Source organism: Podarcis pityusensis (genome assembly GCF_964106645.2).
Source record: "Podarcis pityusensis genome assembly, chromosome: 15".
Classification (NCBI taxonomy): domain Eukaryota; kingdom Metazoa; phylum Chordata; class Lepidosauria; order Squamata; family Lacertidae; genus Podarcis; species Podarcis pityusensis.
Window position 1 is genome coordinate 22,966,837 of NC_138040.1, and position 18,750 is coordinate 22,985,586.

The window sequence follows — 18,750 nt, forward strand, 5'->3', positions numbered from 1 at the left end:
TGGGTTTCTAAACGTATCTGAGGCTCGTGTCGCTGACCGATGCTGTTCCAAGGGAGACCGGTGATCGTGATCGTCCGGCTGCCGGCCGGTGGCTGGAGCCAGCTGGGGGCCTACCTGATGCCCCCATCTCCCCGGCAGTATCCCAACACTCCCATCAGTAGTGATGACGAGTCCTGATCCAAAACACCCAGAAAGCAATGCAGCGGGGAAGGCAGGTGCAACCTTTTGTGGAGCAGGGTACACTTTGTCAGCTGCGCGGTTATCTTCAGTTGGCAAGCATATGCATAAGCACGTGTGATACACACACACTTGGGGGAAATTGCAAAATGCAGTGGAAAATGGCGAGTGCAATAAAAGTAGAGTCTCTTGCAATTCAAGGAGAGCTTAAGTGGGGATATAAACACAGTGACTATTCATGAAAGCGGTGCCCCACGATATGCCTCTGATGAAGTGGGCTTCATCTTCAAGCGTCTACCACACAGCTTATGGTGGAACAAATTCGTTAATCTTTCAGTGCTACAAGACTACTGTTTTTGCTGCAACAATCCTCTGGAATAAGAACGTAAGACGAACCCACTGGATCAGGCCAGCAATGGCCCATCTAGTCCAGCATCCTGTTCTCACAGCAGCCAATCAGATGCCTGTGGGAAACTCTCGAGCAGGAACCAAACGCAGGAACCTCTCTTCTTCTGTGGCTTCCAACAACTGGTATTCAGAAGCATTTTTGTCTCTGTGCTGAAGCAAATACTGAACTTACAGGGAAAGGCCATAGCTCAATGGAGCAGCAGCTGTTTTTGTGCAGAAGGTCCTAGGTTCAATCTCCATCATCTGCAGGTAGGGCTGGGAATATCCCTTGCTTGAAACCCTGGAGAGCTGCTTCCAGCCAGCATGGACAATATTGACCTAAATGGACTATAGGTTTGGCTCGGTCTGTTTCTTTGAACCACACTCTGAACTGTGAGTAGTGATTCTGCCATTCTATTCCTATTGTGATTCCTATTGCTACTAGCCACAGGACCACCAGGTTTGATGAGCCATAGAGGAATGGACGGACAGATGGACAGACGGATGGATCCAGGTCTTTCTCTAGCTCCTTTACTTCTCCCCAACTCCAAACTGCCATATTTATCACTAAGATCTTTGCCTCAGGGCAAGGCACAGGCCCACTTTTCAAAATGGGCCCTGCCCATACTGGAGAGCCAGTATGGTGTAGTGGTTAAGAGCGGTAGACTCGTAATCTGGGGAACCGGGTTCGCGTCTCCGCTCCTCCACATGCAGCTGCTGGGTGACCTTGGGCCAGTCACACTTCTCTGAAGTCTCTCAGCCCCATTCACCTCACAGAGTGTTTGTTGTGGGGGAGGAAGGGAAAGGAGAATGTTAGCTGCTTTGAGACTCCTTCGGGTAGTGATAAAGCAGGATATCAAATCCAAATCCAAACTCTTCCTCAGGCTGAACATAGCCTCTGGGCCTTGAAGGGGAGGAGGAGAGGAACATGTCCCTTCTTCTCAACTCGGATGCTACAGGTGGAGAAATAGGCAACACAACCTTTCTCTGGAACTTGGGACCTTTTTTTGGGGGGGGGGGTGTTAGATACTATTCTCTACACCCACAGAGCTGCCTGCTTTTTCCTCATGGATGCCAGGCACCAAAATGGTTACTGGAGAAGACAGCCTATGGAGAGAAACTCAAGTTCTTACCTGAGCCATCACACCACCAAGGCCTGTCAGAGGGTCTCCTCCACTTGCAGTCCCTGTGGTCCAGTTGATTTCCTCATAGTTGAAGATGGCAAATGAGGATGTTCCATCTGAAACCAGGAGAGCCTGGAAGGTGTTCACCTGTTTGAAGCACAAATGCTTGTTTTAGACAGTGAGATAAATGTTTCCCTTTGGCCAAGCTTTTCCTTCGAGTTTGAATAATTTCTCCAAACAATTAAAATATATATATAAACAAATAAGTGCAACTTTTTAATTTATGAAATTAGGGCACAATATCTTAAGCACGCCAAATTTCAAGATTTTGTTTTCTAGTCGCTAAAAGCCCAACAGCACCTTTAGTTGGCTGAAAACATTTAGTACTGAAAACATTTAAATTGGGATATAATCTTGACATTTTGTAAGCAAGACAGAGCAGAGCAAAGAATTAGTCTGCTCCCCCCCAATGCACACACTGAATTTTCGTTCCGCTGTTGATTCAACCTCAACAGATGTTGCTCCCACAAAAATATCTTAATTTACCCGTTTTGTACTTTGTACATCCTATAGATGGCAGTGTTAGAATAAGCACTGAAAAACACGACTAAAACTTTGTTCTGGAACTTCTGGTATCAGCCTTCCCACCATCACATTTTTATCCATACAAGCTTTATCTTATTCGGTTACCTTCCCTATTCAGATAGTATAATAATGCAAACCTTGGCTTTTGTAGAACAGAAAACAGGATTTTGCACCAAAACCTAGGCAACAGAATATGTTGGCCATTGATTTGTTTGTTTATTTAAGTTTAGAAGACCTTCCTACTTGGGAGAGAAAAGAAAAGGACCTGGAAATTAATCTAATAGTGAATAGATTTCAAAGCCACAACCAGGAGAGGCTGGTCGGGTCTGAATGTGCCCATAATAATAATAATAATAATAATAATAATAATAATAGAATAGGACGTCCCTATTTTCATTGGAGGGTATGCAATTTAAGTCTGAGAAGTTTCAACAATTAAAACAAATGCTATATTAGATAGGCACAGTAATGCTTCAACTGCAATAAGCCCATTGATCGTCTATGTGGTTTGCCCCAGACACATGACTAGGCTGTCCATAATGTGTGAGTTAAAAGGTGGCGGCAGTAAGCATAGCTGTCTGGATCTCTCCCCCTGGGACTTGTCTCACTGGGATGCAGAGTGGTCAGGCTAACGAATCAATGCCTGTTAAAGCTGCTTTAAAGTCTCCTCATGCAATTGGAAGTTCAAAATACGAAATCACAGAATATTAAAATAGTCCAGCAGATGATACATCAAACGGCAGCCGCTCAGAGCCGCATGCTCAACCAGAGTTAAAATAGCTCTGCTTCGGAGAATTAAATGCATGAGATTCCAATCTACATCGGGTCGGGATACTGCCCAGTGCCTGGAAGAGGCCCAATTTCAAAGCAATTTTGGCAGTGTGTAACTTCTCCTTTTATGGCCCCTCCATGACGTGTGTTTTATAGAACCTCCTATTTCAACCACCATAAAAGTGGGCCCAGCGGACCAGCTCTCTCCTCCCTCCGGCCGGCATCCTTAATTCCCCTGACTTTAATGGAATGATTAAACCAAGAACCAATTTGGCCCAATAAATCTAAAACCCACAGTAGTGAAGCAAATGCTCCTCTTAACTTATAAAGCCATTTCCCTTGGCTTGTATTTTTGGGTGGAAAGGTGGAGAATGAGTTGGGTGTCTGGCTTTTACAGCCCATCAGTTGTTGTTGTTGATGATGATGATGTTTTTCAGCCCAATCAATACATACACTGATGTTTGTCCAACCACTTTCCAGTATGATAAGGTAAGCACTAAAAAAAAAAAAGACTTTTCCTTCCCCACCCCCTTTATTTGTCAAAAAAGAAAGAGACACCATCCTGCAATGTCCTTCAGAAGATGTGTTGGGACAAAGGTGAGATCTGGACCAGGGATGACATGTTTGCAGCTGACATCCTTAACTAGAGGTGTTCCCACTAAGCAAAGTCCCCCTCCACCAATTTCACAGTCACATTGACACTATACATTTAAAGCACATGGTGCTTCAAAGAATCCTTGGAACTATAGTCTACCTCTCGCAGAACTGCATTTCCCAGTGCCCTTAACCAACTACATTTGGTTTTTGGGATGGAAGGTGCTTTCAATGCATGGTGTAAGATGTGTTGACCAGCAGGGCTTATTCCCCAATAACTATGAATAATAATAATAATAATAATAATAATAATAATAATACCTTTATTGTCAATGTACAACCTGCATACAATGAAATTGCAGGCTTAGTTGCAATGAACTTCAACTGGATCATGTTCAGATCTCATTTATTGATATATCCCACCTTTTCCACTCAGCAGACCCACAACATTTCCTTCCGTTCCCCAGGCTGGAACACCACAGGGAAAACTCAGCTGCGCTCTGCTTCCAGTTTATCAGCTCCAGACCTTGTGCTTGGAGCTGTCAAGCGCTGCCAGGGCTCAAACTGGGAAGCTTTGCGTCTCTGTGCAGCTGGGGAGAGTCACTTAATATCAAGGGTACAACATCGTGCAGTGAGGTACCCTCAGATCCTGGGGCTGACTCCAGCCAGCCAACTGGACAATGAATCTTCCTCATTTTCAGCAGCCTGGGCTCCAGCTGGGAGGGGCCGTTTGGCTCTGCCAGGCAGTAGAACTAAAGGAAGAAACCAACCCAAGCCCCAGCACCACATCCAGGTCTAAACCACAGCTTGAGAAGAAGAAGAAGAAGAAGAAGAAGAAGAAGAAGAAGAGGAGGAGGAGGAGGAGGAGGAGGAGGAGGAGGAGTTTGGATTTGATATCCCGCTTTATCACTACCCAAAGGAGTCTCAAAGCTGCTAACATTCTCCTTTCCCTTCCTCCCCCACAACAAACACTCTGTGAGGTGAGTGGGGCTGAGAGACTTCAGAGAAGTGTGACTAGCCCAAGGTCACCCAGCAGCTGCATGTGGAGGAGCGGGGAATCAAACCTGGTTCACCAGATTACGAGTCTACCACTCTTAACCACTACACCACATTGGCTCTCATCAGCTCAGTGACTCTTGAGTCAGGGACTTCTGAACAGGGACCTCCAGTGTCTATACCCCAGGCCAGCATCTTCCCTGCCCAAGGAACCAATTTCCCCTGTGGCAGAGACCACATTGTCAACACAGGCAACAATTGTGGAGGGAACTGTCAGAAAGGAGGAGGAGGTGGAGTTCTGGGCTGCAAACCAATGCCCTGCCCCTTTTAAGATCTTCCACGTCTCAAAGAAAATGCAGAGCCTGGGAAGGATGATCTGGCCCCAGAAACATAACAGCCTTTAGCCCACTGTTGGACTTAGTTGGAATACTTTGCTTACTAAGGGATGCATCCAGCGTTTTCTGCGCGCCAGCACAAGGGCTCTTGCACATGAGTATTCATATCGAGCAACAGAAGAATCCAATGCAGCAGTTGCACGAGCGGAAACTCATTGTGCAACAGATTGTGAAGTCTATTGCAGAATAGAGTCACCAGAAACCTGCTTATGAGTTTTCTTTCAGAACACCATTATGCAAGGGTACAAACCAAAACCATTTGACTTGGGGGAAAGGTAATGTTGCTACAAATTCCATTGAAAGGGATGAATGTCACCCCCCACCCCCGCCTTAAGTGTCCACATTCTTTTATATTCTGTATGTAAATCTTCAGTGTCTTTTCCTCGCCGTTTTGTGTGAAGGATGGTGCCGTTCAAAACAAATTGCACTGCGCCGCAAATGCAATTCCCTCTCCCCAAAACAATCCATGCTTCCTCAACCTTGCTGCCTCCTCCAGACGTTTTGAATTGAGTGAGAATGAGATTGGTAAAGGTCGTTTCAGGAAAGGCAAAGAAGCACGAAGGAGCATGCCCTTTGGTTGAAGCTGATTTGAGTCTGTTGCTTCAGAGCACAGCCACAGTTTCCCAGTGGAGACAGCAGGGGAAACAAACAAAACAACAACATCTGTACCCCCTGGGAAACAAAACCATGGCCCTGCTTAGTGGGGGCATCTCATGATGCTTTATTTGGGTATCATGTAAGTTGATCAGGTTTGAAAAATGGCTGAAAGGTGTATTTGGTCAAACACCTGCCCAGAGCTCAATGGTAGAGGACATGCATTGAATGCAGAAGCTGAGGCTGCTGAAGAGACCAGAGACCATCTTGGCAGTGAGTCCTGGAAGACCTGCTCCCTGTCTTGCAGGCCTTTTCCCAACTGGCCTGGGAAGGGAGGGCCTGGACTGACTCCAGCTACAAAAGCTGAGGCCACAGAACAGACTCTCGGGCTGGCGTATTGTTTACAGGGGGCGTTGTTGGGGCAAGGCATTGTTGCTGTTAGCTTTTTATATCTTTATTTTAGAACTTGTGATTTCTATGGAAATAGTTCCTTTCAGTTGTGTATTTTGTTTTGTTTTGTTTATTGTTTATAATTACTTTATTATGTTGTAGTTACAGGCATCCTCCTACTTATGTGGGGTTTATGTTCTGGGCTCCGTGCACATAACTGAAATAGCGTAAAGGGGGGAGTACCTCATTTTAACAGGGCATGCAGGGAGGGAGGAGAGAGAGAGACTCACATGTGCCACCAGGGCCACCGCCTGATGGGCCTTCTCTCACTTGGGGCTGCTCCTCCAAGCCTTCTCTCCAATCCCTCGCATCACAACAAGTGAGTGACCAAGAGCAACTTCCGGGCAGCAGCCCCGAGCAAGGGAAGGCACAGCATTCCAATCAATTTATTTATTTTGCGGCGACCTGCATAAAAGCAATCACACACAAATAAAATGTGCATAACTGGGGGAATGCCTGTATGTGGTTTTTCCATGTTGTAAGCTGCCTTGAGCATGGTTTGAACTGTGGAAAGGCAGCATACAAATAACATTATGTATGTTTGATATGTATGTAGATGGTCCCAGGTTCAATCCCTCCTATATTTATTTATTTATTGACTATAGGCGGTTACAGAAGCATCAGACAGCACCTCATGCAAACTTGCTCTGGGTCTATTTTAGTATTCAGTTAATCACTAATATAGTATATAAATTACTGAGATCGTTAAGTAGAGTATTTTTTTTTTATTAGTGTGGAAAAATGTTTTGCCTCCCACCTTCATCGGCTGCTAAAACATTTTGCCACGTTGATAAAAAAGATGCTTTGCTAATCGCAGTAGCACACACACAATATTTGCATTATATTTGTGTTTTCCACACAACAACATATAATAAGTGGTTTATGAGATAAATGCATACACACACACACACACACACACACACACACAACTTAAAACCCACAGTAATGCAATCAAATGTGATGCGGCGTAAAAATCAGAGTCAAAATTACTATCGGGATCAAAGAGTGGAGAATAGAACATAAGAGCTAGAACAGATAGAAAAGGTCACAACAAGATTTGAAAGATGGGTGGGGGTTTGAAAGGTCTTTAAAGGTAAAGGTAAAGGTAAAGGAACCCCTGACCATTAGGTCCAGTTGTGGCCCATTCTGGGATTGCGGCGCTCATCTCGCTTTATTGGCTGAGGGAGCCGGCGTACAGCTTCCGGTTCATGTGGCCAGCATGACTAAGCCGCTTCTGGCGAACCAGAGCAGCACACAGAAACACCGTTTACCTTCCCACCGGAGCAGTACCTATTTATCTACTTGCACTTTGACGTGCTTTCGAACTGCTAGGTTGGCAGGAGCAGGGACCGAGCAACGGGAGCTCACCCCGTCGCAGGGATTCGAACCGCCGACCTTCTGATAGGCAAGTCCTAGGCTCTGTGGTTTAACTGACAGTGCCACCTTGAAAGGTCCTTACTGGCTTCCAAAAGGACATTAGAGGAAACAGCAGATCGTCCTCTGTGAGGAGGGCCTTCTGCAACTGGGGAACCTTCATCAAACAGAACACTCTGCACCAGCCACCCACAACTCCCCATCTAGTGATGGCACCTGTAGAAGGCTTTCTGACAAAGACCTCAAGGTCTTTGTAGGTACATGGGAGAAGAGGAAGAGTCCTTCAGATATTGTCCCAAGCCATGAAGGCCCTTAAAGGTCAACACCAGTCCTTTGAATTGGACTGCGAGCCAGTGAAGATGGCAAAGTACTGATGTGATATGTTTGCAACACAACATGTCCCAGTTAGGAATCTGACAGCCATATCCTTGACTGAATTTTCCAGGTTGTTTTCAAAGGTAGCCCCAGGTGCAACACAGTGTGATGATCTAAACAGGAGATCACCAGGGCACAGATCCTGGAGGCAAGATGGGATCCCAGCTGGTGTATTAGCCCAAGCTAGTAGAAGGCATCCCAAACTAGAGAGGCCACTTGTGTCTCTAATGACACAGAGGGATCACTAAGAATTCCAAACTAAGAACCTTTACAGTGAATGCAACCTTCTCCAGAACAGGTTGACACATCATTCACCTGGGCAGGTAAGCAGCCCACTCAAAGTAACTACCCTCTGTCTGGTGTGGATTGAGTTTCAAGTTATTGGCCCTCATCCAGCCCATTACCTTATCAAGGCACAAAAATGAACTAGATCAGGTATGGCTAATCTGTGCCCCTCCAAATAATGTTGGACTCCCATCATCCCCAGTCAGCATGACACTAGGCAAAGATGATGGGAGTTGAAGTCCAACATCATCAAGAGGGACATAGGTCAGCTGCCTCTGGGCTAGATAGGTTGATGGTCCAATACTGGTCCAAGATGGACTAATGATTCAGCAGACTGAAATGATATAATCATTCATATGATCTCTAAATGAGCGGCTATTATGCTGTTCATCATAAGATACAGTGGTACCTTGGGTTACAAACTTAATTCATTCCGGAAGTCCGTTCTTAACCCGAAGCGTTCTTAACCCGAGGCACGCATTCCCTACATAGGCCTCCATGGCCCCGGAAGAGGAATTGTGTTCGTATCCCAGGGCAAAGTTCGCAGCCTGGGATACCTACTTCTGGGTTTGTGGAGTTTGTAACCCAAAGCGTTTGTAACCTGAGGTACCACTGTACAACAAGGGCAGCAGAACAAGATTCCTTTCACTTGTGCTTTTTTTGTGATGGAACTCACTGTTACAGAGTGCATTCCCCCCATTTTTGTTGCCCATGGCAGCCATTTTGTGCTGGCACCCATGACACTTTTATCAAGGTTTGAGTACTGAGTCAAATCTCTCTCTCTCTCTCTCTCTCTCTCTCTCTCTCTCTCTCACACACACACACACACACACACACACACACACTGCCAATCGACTATGCCCTCTGCATCATTTGAATCTTTAAAATAGTCAAATACGAAAATAAATAAATACACCAACCAAAAGCAAACACAAAGCGGAAAGAAAATCAAATCAAATCCTAGTTATACTCAGAGTAGACCCATTGACATTAATAGACGTGACTAATTTACATTTATTAATGTCAGTGGGTCTACTCTGAGTTGAAGCCAAGTGGATACAACCCATAAACACACCACTCGATGATGCCACCTTTATTAGATATTCAACATCTGTAAGATGCGTGGGTAGTTCTGGTCTCTGCACTAGCGACTGGGGAACAGTGCCCCCTCCCCTGATAATATCAGCATTAGCTGCAATCAATGAATGAGCATTGCAGGCAACTGCGATCAATCCCCTCTTTGACTGGAGCTTGATTTTTGTTGTGATAATGTTGCAAATGGCTCTCTTTCATTTTCCCCCTTCTATGCTTTTAAGAACCCTGTTGGGATTTTTGTGCGGCGGTTAGATTCTTTTGGACACACAAGCAAGCAACCTTCATTTCTGAAATGGCCCTCCTTCCCCGCCTGCTCCGATTAACATCACAGAGGAGAAATTCCATCTGTGCTTACTTACATTTAAAAGCCATAAAGTTCTGGAAATCAGATCAGTCGCTTGGGCCAAAACTTTTTTTTTTTGATGGGGAGGGGGGCTATTTTCTTCTCCCAAAAGGTAGGCTTTAAGATGATGGATGGCAGCCAAAGATTAATTTATTGTGGCAGAGGGGACACTGAAGGTGGGCTACACACACACATGTATATCTATAGATATATACACCTTCATTTATATACTGTATCTGGAAGATCTCTCTTGGTTCCATTAAATATCCACTGGGGACTAGTTGGTGACTCGAGAGACTGGCTGGGCTTACCAGGTCAAACAGCATTTTCATTCAGGTACTGCCCCTGACAACAGCACCTACCCTTTTTCCCACCCTGGAGCCTACAATTTAGATGAAGTCTCTCTTCAATAGAGAGACCCACTATCAAGTTGTTAAAAGCAGGGACACACTAAGTGAAAATGCTAATGGGCTGGAAATGAGCAAAGTTGAGAAGCTGAGCTCCAGACTTCTGCAGTAACTTAAGCAGAGCATCTGGAAACTGGCTTGTGGAGAAGGAAAAGTACAGAATTAATAGCCTAAAGAACTCTAGAAACAGCAAGCAGACGTGGTAAACCCACGCCCCAACTTGGCGTCACTGAGCCTTGTCCAGTAACTAGTGGACACAACACTGTCCCGGGAAGAAATCAAGGGAAGATATCGACATTTCAAACACTCGGCAACCTTTCAAATTTGACTGCAAATGGAATTGCCACTGAATTCTGCTTACAGACATCTTTTTAAACCATGGATTTTAAGCACACACCATCAATGCATTTCAGATGTTCGGGATGCAAGGCAGATCCAAAATGGATCCACTTTGGACTTTGTAACACCTCCGGGGCCCAGCACATTGTCATGAGATTAATAGCCACATGCCAAGCACTGAAACAGAGGGGGGAGAAATAATGGTTCTGCAGATGTTGTTGGACCGATTCTCATTGTCCCAGATCACTGGCCATGTTGACGGGGGCTGATGTGAGTTGGAGTCCAACCATCTCTGGAGAACCACAGGTTCCCTGTCCTCTGGCCTAGAAGGGGCTTGCCTCTGCTGCAGAATTCTTGCCACAGACTGGGTGCTCTTGTAGCTTTACTATCAGCTTTGCATTCAATTACTGCTTTACAGTTTAGCACATGAAACCCATGTATGGTTCCATCACTTCCAATGCTCTCACATACAGGTTTTCTAAGCATACAGACATCGTGTGCAAGTCAAGAGAGGACAACGTGAATTCCTACCAGTGGTGTAGCGTGGGTTGCCAACGCCTGGGGCAGGACAAGTGTTGTGCCCCCCCCGGACTGGGCAGCTGGGGTAGGGGCACATGCCGGGGGGGCACAAACAGAGCCCACACAGAGGGTGAATGGAACCCACCTCCAGGAGGCTCATCGCCTGCTGCCTCCATCCACCTGCCTGCTAGACCAACCTGCTGGTCACTGCATCTCAGCTGCCAGGGCTCTGTGCCTGTCATGGAGGCACTTGATTGTGTCCTCTCAAATATGTGAGCCTGGGGTCACGGCCCCCTCTACATCCCCCACACGATTCCTACTGTACAATCATGCAACAAACTCCTGCTCCCCATAGGTAAGATCAGCAAACATAACCAGGTATGTGCAGATTTTGTACTTACTGCTATACAGAAGTGGCTTCCTTTTGGGAGTTTAGTGTTGGCTCCTACTCAAAACATGCACTTGGACAAAATAGTGGTAGGCATACAGAAGGTGCCAGGTTCAATCCCTGGCATCTCTGGGGAAGGGCTGGGATAGACTCCTGCCTGAAACCCTGGAGAAACCCTGCCAGTTAATGTAGACAGTACAGAGCGAGATGACTCAGCATGACACAGCATGAAGCAGCTCCCTAAGTTCCTCCGCTGTGAAATAATTCTAAACTTGGTTTTAGCACATCACATCCCGTCCATGTTCTACCCTTACCGGGGTTGTGCTGCTGCCTCCGTAGAAGGTGACCTCTTCCCAAGTTGCAACAAAAATGGACACAGCGTTGAACGATGGCAGGTTCTTGAAATACTTCCGGATATCTTTGGAGACCTTCTTGAGGAGATCAGGATCCGTGCTCTCCCGGTAATAGACTTCCCCTCGGATGCCGTTGTGGACGTCTGCCCAGAAAGGAGCGATAAAAGCCCGCCCGTCAGCCAGGGGGAAAGACTCTGGCGTGAACTGGCTGACCAGCACATTAAAGGAAACGACGCCATTGTTGTTGACCTGCAAGGGAAAGCGGAATGGCTTGATTTAAGCCAGTGGAAGGCTTGGCAGCGAGAGGCAGAAATGTCAGCTTAAAATTATGCTTGCGTAGGTTGAGCCGGTGGCAGAGGCTGGGCTATGCAATTATGGGTTGTAAATAGAGCTATATTTCTAGGCTCCTCTGTGGCCTTCATCTCACCCTGAGGCTGGGATAGAACTGAGGTTCAAAAACCCACAGAGAAATGAAACCCAGAGGTCACCCCACCCCCCTGGAAATTTCCATATTCTGCATTCTCATCATGACCACCTTTTCACAGAATACTCACCAAAGCAGACTGGTCTAAAGAGATTTGTGGGAATTGTCTTCTGTGGAAGTCGTATGCTTCCAATGTATGGTGCGTAGTCAGCCCTATCCTGCACATCCCCTGCTGTCTTCTGCTCCGTTAGATGCTTGTTTCCCATGGGGAAACAACCAGACCAGGGCCGTCTTAAGCATATGCAGCGCCAGGATGCAAAGATCCATCCGACTCCACCCCCCAGGTTGTCCAGAGTTATCAACCTTTTTTTAGGGGGGGACCCCAAAGTTTATGACTTTTGTTTAGGGCAGGTGCACACAGCAGAGCTGGCCTGGCCAGCTGCCTCAGCATCAACTGAGGCAGCGGCAACAGAGCAAGGCAAGGGCCGGGTGCCTGGGGTAGAATGTTGGCAAGCAGTGCCCAGCACAACAACAGTCAAGCCCAAGGTGGTGGCAGTGGTGGCTGAGTGAAGCTGGGCACCTTGTGTGAGCAGCGTGCTCTGGGCAGGCCTCTCAACGGCCCACCAATCCCAGGCGCGCAGGAGGGTGGAGTTGGCCGGCTGCCTCAGCGCCTCGCTCGCCCGTAGCAGAAAAGCTGTGGCGCTCTGATGGGCTCTACTCCGCTCGGCAGCAGCTGTCAGCTCTTCCCAATCCCCAGACTCCAAATCTCGGCCCTGGACTCTTGGCCTGGAGCCCCTGAGAGCCTGGCGCCTGGGTGCCCCACACCCCTAGCACCTATGGGTAAGATGGCCCTAAACCAGACATTTACCTCTGCCCACATCACTTTCTAAAGTGGTAACATCCATCAAGAGCTTCACCGCACAATTCTGCTTCACTGTTGGAGCCTCCTTGGGACTACACCACGTCTAACTACAGGTTGAGGATCTCTAGGAAACTAGAGAGATGGGGAGCCAGAAGGAACCAGAAGGTGGAAAAGGTCCTCTGTCTGATACCTCTGAGAGTTTCTTGCTGGTCAGAGTACAGAATCCTGGGTTGGATGGGCCAGTGGTCTGACTCAGCGTAAGACAGCTGAGGTCTCTTCCTGCACATTTTGCCCATGTATTTGCTCACCCCTTGATCCTGCACTAAAGAGGTAATGTTTTTTAGTCTTTTCAAGCACCACCATGAGAGATCAAGTCAGCCGAACAGCTCGTCTGCTAAACAAACAAGCAAAACAAATAAAGATGCAAAAAATAAAAAAAAATCCCTGAAGCTGGAACGAAATAAATAGTCTTCATTTTCCTGCAGTTGCTCCCTCCATACGCTTGTTGCGTGTCATGCAACAGGAATAATGTCCAACGTGTCAAGGCCCTCGCGTCTCTCTGGTGTTTAATCACCTGCAAAAGGCAATTTATTGCCTTTTATATCCCTGCCCCACGAACATTAGCCCATTAAATATACCTCTGACTTTCTTAATCATAAAACCTATCAGTTCATGAAATCTAAGAACTTGTCAGGAGGGATCCCATAAATCTTCCTCTGGCCTGAAATGCTGGAGGGAAGCTGTGTTTAAAATGCAGACGTTAATGGCGGGGAAAATGAATAATAGGGTCCGGCGGCTTCCGCAGCCCCAGCCCTGTACTTACAAAAATGGTTCGATATGGGACTCCGAAGAAGATGAATGGGAAGGACAGCTTGATCTCCGGGGAGCTGCCGTCATCCACTTTGGGCGTTTTGGTGTCGTTGGGCCAGAACGGATACAAAATTGCCATGGCCTGAGCTGTAATTGGGACATATGTTCTATTATTCAAATGCCAGCCCCACTGTGTTGCAGTCACCATTGGCACACAATCAGAACCATCTCATCTCCCTCGCCCTGAAAGCCCCTTTAATATTTAAAACAAACAAGCAAAATGAGTACCCATCCACTAAGATGCACCTACATCTGCGGTGAGTCATAGCTGGTAATTTAGAATGACACACAAATTCACTATACTCAGGCAAGATATAAGGACCAGCAAAAGTGAAACCTGTGGACCTTAGAGCAGACACATGCAAATTCAGACCCCCTCAAATGTCCCTATTTTCCAGGGAGAGTCCCGCATTTACAGAAGCCGTCCCGGTTTTTGATTTGGTCCCAGAATGTCCTTCTTTTCCATAGGACATCCCTATTTTCATCAGAGAAATGTTGGAGGGTATGGAGTTATGCGACCCCTGAGCCAAGGAGATAAGTAACTATACATCCTTTAGAAGACATCTGCAGGCAGCCCTGTATAGGGAAGTTTTTTAATGTTTAATGCTTTATTATGTTTTTATATATATTGGAAGCTGCCCAGAATGGCTGGGGCATTCCATTCAGATGGGCAGGGGTATAAATAATAAAAATGTTGTTATTTTCATCAGAGAAATGTTGGAGGGTATGAGATATGTCCTTAATGTCAGTCATGACAATTGATTTCAGTGGGTCTACTCTGAGTAGGCAGGACGAGATTGGATATAACCCCTAAAGTTTGTCTGAGCCGCCATGTTTAAAGTTATTTTTCACATTGATTTAAGCTGAGCTGAGTGCCAAACCTCCAGGTGCTCATACAGTGGTACCTCGGGTTAAGAACTTAATTCATTCTGGAGGTCCGTTCTTAACCTGAAACTGTTCTTAACCTGTGGTACCACTTTAGCTAATGGGGTCTCCCGCTGCCGTCGTGCGATATCTGTTCTCATCCTGAAGCAAAGTTCTTATCCCGAGGTACTATTTCTGGGTTAGAGGAGTCTGTAACCTGAAGCGTCTGTAACCTGAAGCATCTGTAACCCGAGGTACCACTATAAGGCCCAAGCCTGAACACGGATATAAGCTTGCAGATATTCCCAGAGAAACCACTGGCTAAAATGGCCTTACTGGCAAAGGCAAAATAGCAACAGGTCTATCCTGAAACATTCCCATGATGGGCAGAAACCCCTGCTCACACAACATCAACTGAATTGTATCTGTTTGGCTGAGGTTTCTTTCCCTGATGTTTTTACATGAGGGGATAATGCTGTCTCGGCTAGAAAAGAACTTTGCTGCCCTCGTTATAGTCAATGAACACTCAGCCGAGCCTCCAAAGGCAAAACAATTCACCCTCTGTTTAAGACTCTTTGCTGCAGTCCTATGTTAAGTTTCATATGGGCGCCTACCAGGGCCGCATGGAGACCTTTAGAGGCCCTAAGCACTGAGAAGGTGATGGATCCCCCAGGTGCAATTCAAAGTAAGAACAATAGTTAACCGTATAAAATAAAAAAATTAAAATAACAATGAAGCATAGATTAATTGCAGCACATGACAGGACCTGATGTCCTTGCGTTATTTCCATCTACGTTAGTAGGACGTCCCCCTAGTTTAAGTGGGGATAAGTAATTGAAAAGAGAATGGAAGACAGGGGGAAAGTGTGGAGTGTAAAAAAATCTAACGAAGTTCTGATATTCCCCATGATGACTGCTCAAGACCTTTCTTTTAAAAAAATAAAATAAATCACATTTTTTTAAATATAAAAAAATCTCATTTTGTGTGTGTGCACTCTTTCATTGAAGGTGCTTTAAGCATGTGCTTAAATGGAGATTAATGGAGATCTATCTGCAGAAAGTGAAGAACTGGCCAATGAAATATGAACTTTTTAAAAGGAGTGGAATGATTTTGGACAGTATCTGGTGTATAATATTTTTGTCATGCACCTGCTGGATTGTTCTGACCTACACAGGATGGAAGGAGTAAAAATGTTGTTGCTTTTTTATTATTGTTATTGGTGTTCTTGTTGGGAAACCCAGCCAGATGGGCAGGAAATAAATAAATAAATAGCCCAGAATGGCCCATTGAGTCATTCAGCACTGGCACCTTCCCACTGCGTCTTCCTGGATTTTGAGAAAAGGAGAGTCCCTTTGGCCGTCCTCCTGCTCTTTGGCCCTCTAGCTGCACTTGTCTCAACAATTCGATCAGAACACCTAAAGGCCAAAACTAGGGATGGAAGGATCTGCCTTCTATCTGCCTTCTTGGATTTCAGTTCACTCACTTTCTCATGTTTCCAGCCTTAAATTCAGTTCTCCACATTTTGCAGCTATTTACTGATTTTCTTTCTTTCTTTTTTTAAAATACCTCTTGAAAATTCATTGGTTTTAGTACAAATTATCCCTAATAATCACATTTTTATATGCACCTTTGACTTATTTTGCAAGCAATCTTCCCTGCCGTAACGCATTTCTGTATATTATTTTCACTAATGTTTACATTTTTATGCACGCTTCCCCCCAGTGTATGCATCTTTGTAAACATGGTTCAGTTGGAGAACTGCCTCACAAAATTCAGAGCAGTGCGAATGTCAAAGGTTTAGCTGTGTTTCGGTGGACATATTGCTTTGGAAAGTGCAGATTTGATGGGTTTGCGTGCTGAATCCAATCTCTCCACCATCCCTGGCCACAACCTCAGGGCCCTTCGCCCTTTTCTGAATCACATTACGCATTCCCACCTCTGCTTTCAGCCACGGCGAGGTCTTCACCTAATGGCATTTCTCCTAATTTGCTAAATGCCGTAATGGCAGGTAGAGTCACCAGGTCCTGACCCAGATTCAGGGTTTGGGCCTCTTTCTCCAGTTTCTGAAAGACTTGAGTTCTTTGCACACAACGAGGTGTGTACTAGGAATGCATGCATGTAGTGTGTGTGTGTGTGTGAGAGAGAGAGAGAGAGAGAGAGAGAGAGAGGAGGGGATCACCAGGACTGTATCTGGTGGCCCCATTCCTGCCACAGCACTGGTTGGTGACTAGGCCCGTGGCTTGAATCAAAAGGTGCCGCCCTGATAGAAAAGCATTTTCTGCCCACAGAAAAAGCTCTTTTGGATGCTGTGTGAGAAATTATGAATCCGAATCTTGCACAAGTTCTTGAGCAAGGCCCTTGTATTGCCATGTAGAGCGGAGCTGCAACAAATACTGCAGTGTGGTGTTTCTGTTCCAGCGTCCAGCTGGTCATTCCTTCTTCCAATACATTTCATCCTACACCCTCTCCTCATCTCCAACTCCCCATGTCCCTTCTCTTCACCAACAGATACTCCGTATTCTGTGGGCTCTGAGCATGCTGATTAGGGACCGGGCAGGCTGCCTACTTGGGTATTTTTCCAATAAGAAAACTACAGTGGTACCTCGGGTTACATATGCTTCAGGTTACATACGCTACAAGTTACAGACTCCACTAACCCAGAAATATTACCTCGGGTTAAGAACTTTGCTTCAGGATGAGAACAGAAATTGTGCTCCGGTGGCGCGACAGCAGTGGGAGGCCCCATTAGCTAAAGTGGTGCTTTAGGTTAAGAACAGTTTCAGGTTCAGAACGGACCTCCGGAACGAATTAAGTATGTAACCAGAGGTGCCACTGTATAGAGATAACCAGCCTTTGTTGAAGCCTTTAGCATGCATTGGGCTAGTGAATCTGGTTAGAGAATGGTCTTTAATTTTTGCACATTGAGAGATGCTTGTAGGTAAGAAAATAATAAAGTTGTTTATTGCAGGAAAGATGCTGAACTTGGACAGAAATGTTTCCAGTTCTAGTCCCACTAACTAGTCTAGAGAGGAACAAGGCAGCCATGCTTGCTCCCTTTGTTCTCAGAGGATAGTATGAAGATGACCTCTCATCTAGAGGTCTGAGAGAGAGAAGTGTGAGGAGAAGGAGGAGGAAGTTGTAAACAGGATGCAACCTGAGACGTATCAGGCCAAACAAGAAAGAGATAAGAGAAGTAAGCTGATAGGTTAAAGGTACAGGGATAGTCTGGGAATGTGGAAGGGTTTCGTGCTATCTGCCTTAACCCCATGTAAAGCCCTCTTCAGCAAGCTGAGTTGCACCCAAACTTCCAACAAAAGCCCTTCGGCTTGGCACCACGACAGGCATGAAGGATCTGTTTGTGAAAGAGGGCAACTGTCCTGGCTCTGGAGATCGGTTACAAGGACTTGAGATTGTTGAAATAAATAAATGGCCCAGCGCAGCAGGATGCAGGCTCCACCCTCTGCCGTGATGAGGGAAATCCCTGGTCTCCCTGGAGCTTCCCCTCACATTCTTCAGGCGAATACGGTCTCTCAATCCCATCAGCATCAGAGGCACAGCTGGTGATGACACAAGGGAGAGCCTTTTCTGCGGCTGCCCCCAGATTGTGGAATTCCCTCTCAAGAGAGGTTGGACAGGCTCCCTCCTCGTTGCCTTTCCTCTGGTAGGCTCAGACCTCCCTGTTCTGGCAGGCCAGACAATATTGACCACTGGGAGCTGGTATTTGGGGCAATCGGTATTTGAATTGCTGGTGCTAAAAGCGTTTTATTGTATTTTAACTACGGTCTTCGGCTACGCTTTTAAAATTACTTTGTGTTTTATCATGATGCTTTAAAATTTTTGTGAGTCGCCTTGAATCCCATCTTGGGAGAAAGGTGGGATATGCATGCATTAAATAAATAAGGCCCTTGCGGGAAATGTATTGTGAGTTTTTTTTCATATTCGTGTCCAGGCAAAGTGTGGATGAAGGAACTGTAAACTCCCATAGGGTAGTGCCTTGCTGAATTTCTAACAAATTGGAATTAAGGTGCTTGCATATGCTTAAAAAATAATTGATATGATCTACAGGAGAGAAAGAAGTGAAAGACTCTACAGGGCCTAGAAAAAACATCTTATTGTCAGCTCTAGCTTTGGCAAATTACCAGTGCGGTGTAAGGATTAGAATAGGGGGTGGGGGGACCT

General features: G+C 45.9%; 1 protein-coding gene across 1 annotated transcript in view; it reads right to left on the reverse strand.

The window, feature by feature from the left end:
• Positions 1 to 18,750, reverse strand: part of TECTA (tectorin alpha) — a 96,701-nt gene that overhangs the window by 73,845 nt on the left and 4,106 nt on the right. Inside the window, exons 2-4 of the mRNA XM_080983355.1 lie at positions 13,661 to 13,794; positions 11,513 to 11,800; positions 1,698 to 1,835 (exon numbers count right to left, since the gene is read on the reverse strand). Of these exons, the coding sequence (XP_080839481.1) occupies positions 1,698 to 1,835; positions 11,513 to 11,800; positions 13,661 to 13,794 (560 nt within the window). The remainder of the gene's footprint in view (positions 1 to 1,697; positions 1,836 to 11,512; positions 11,801 to 13,660; positions 13,795 to 18,750) is intronic.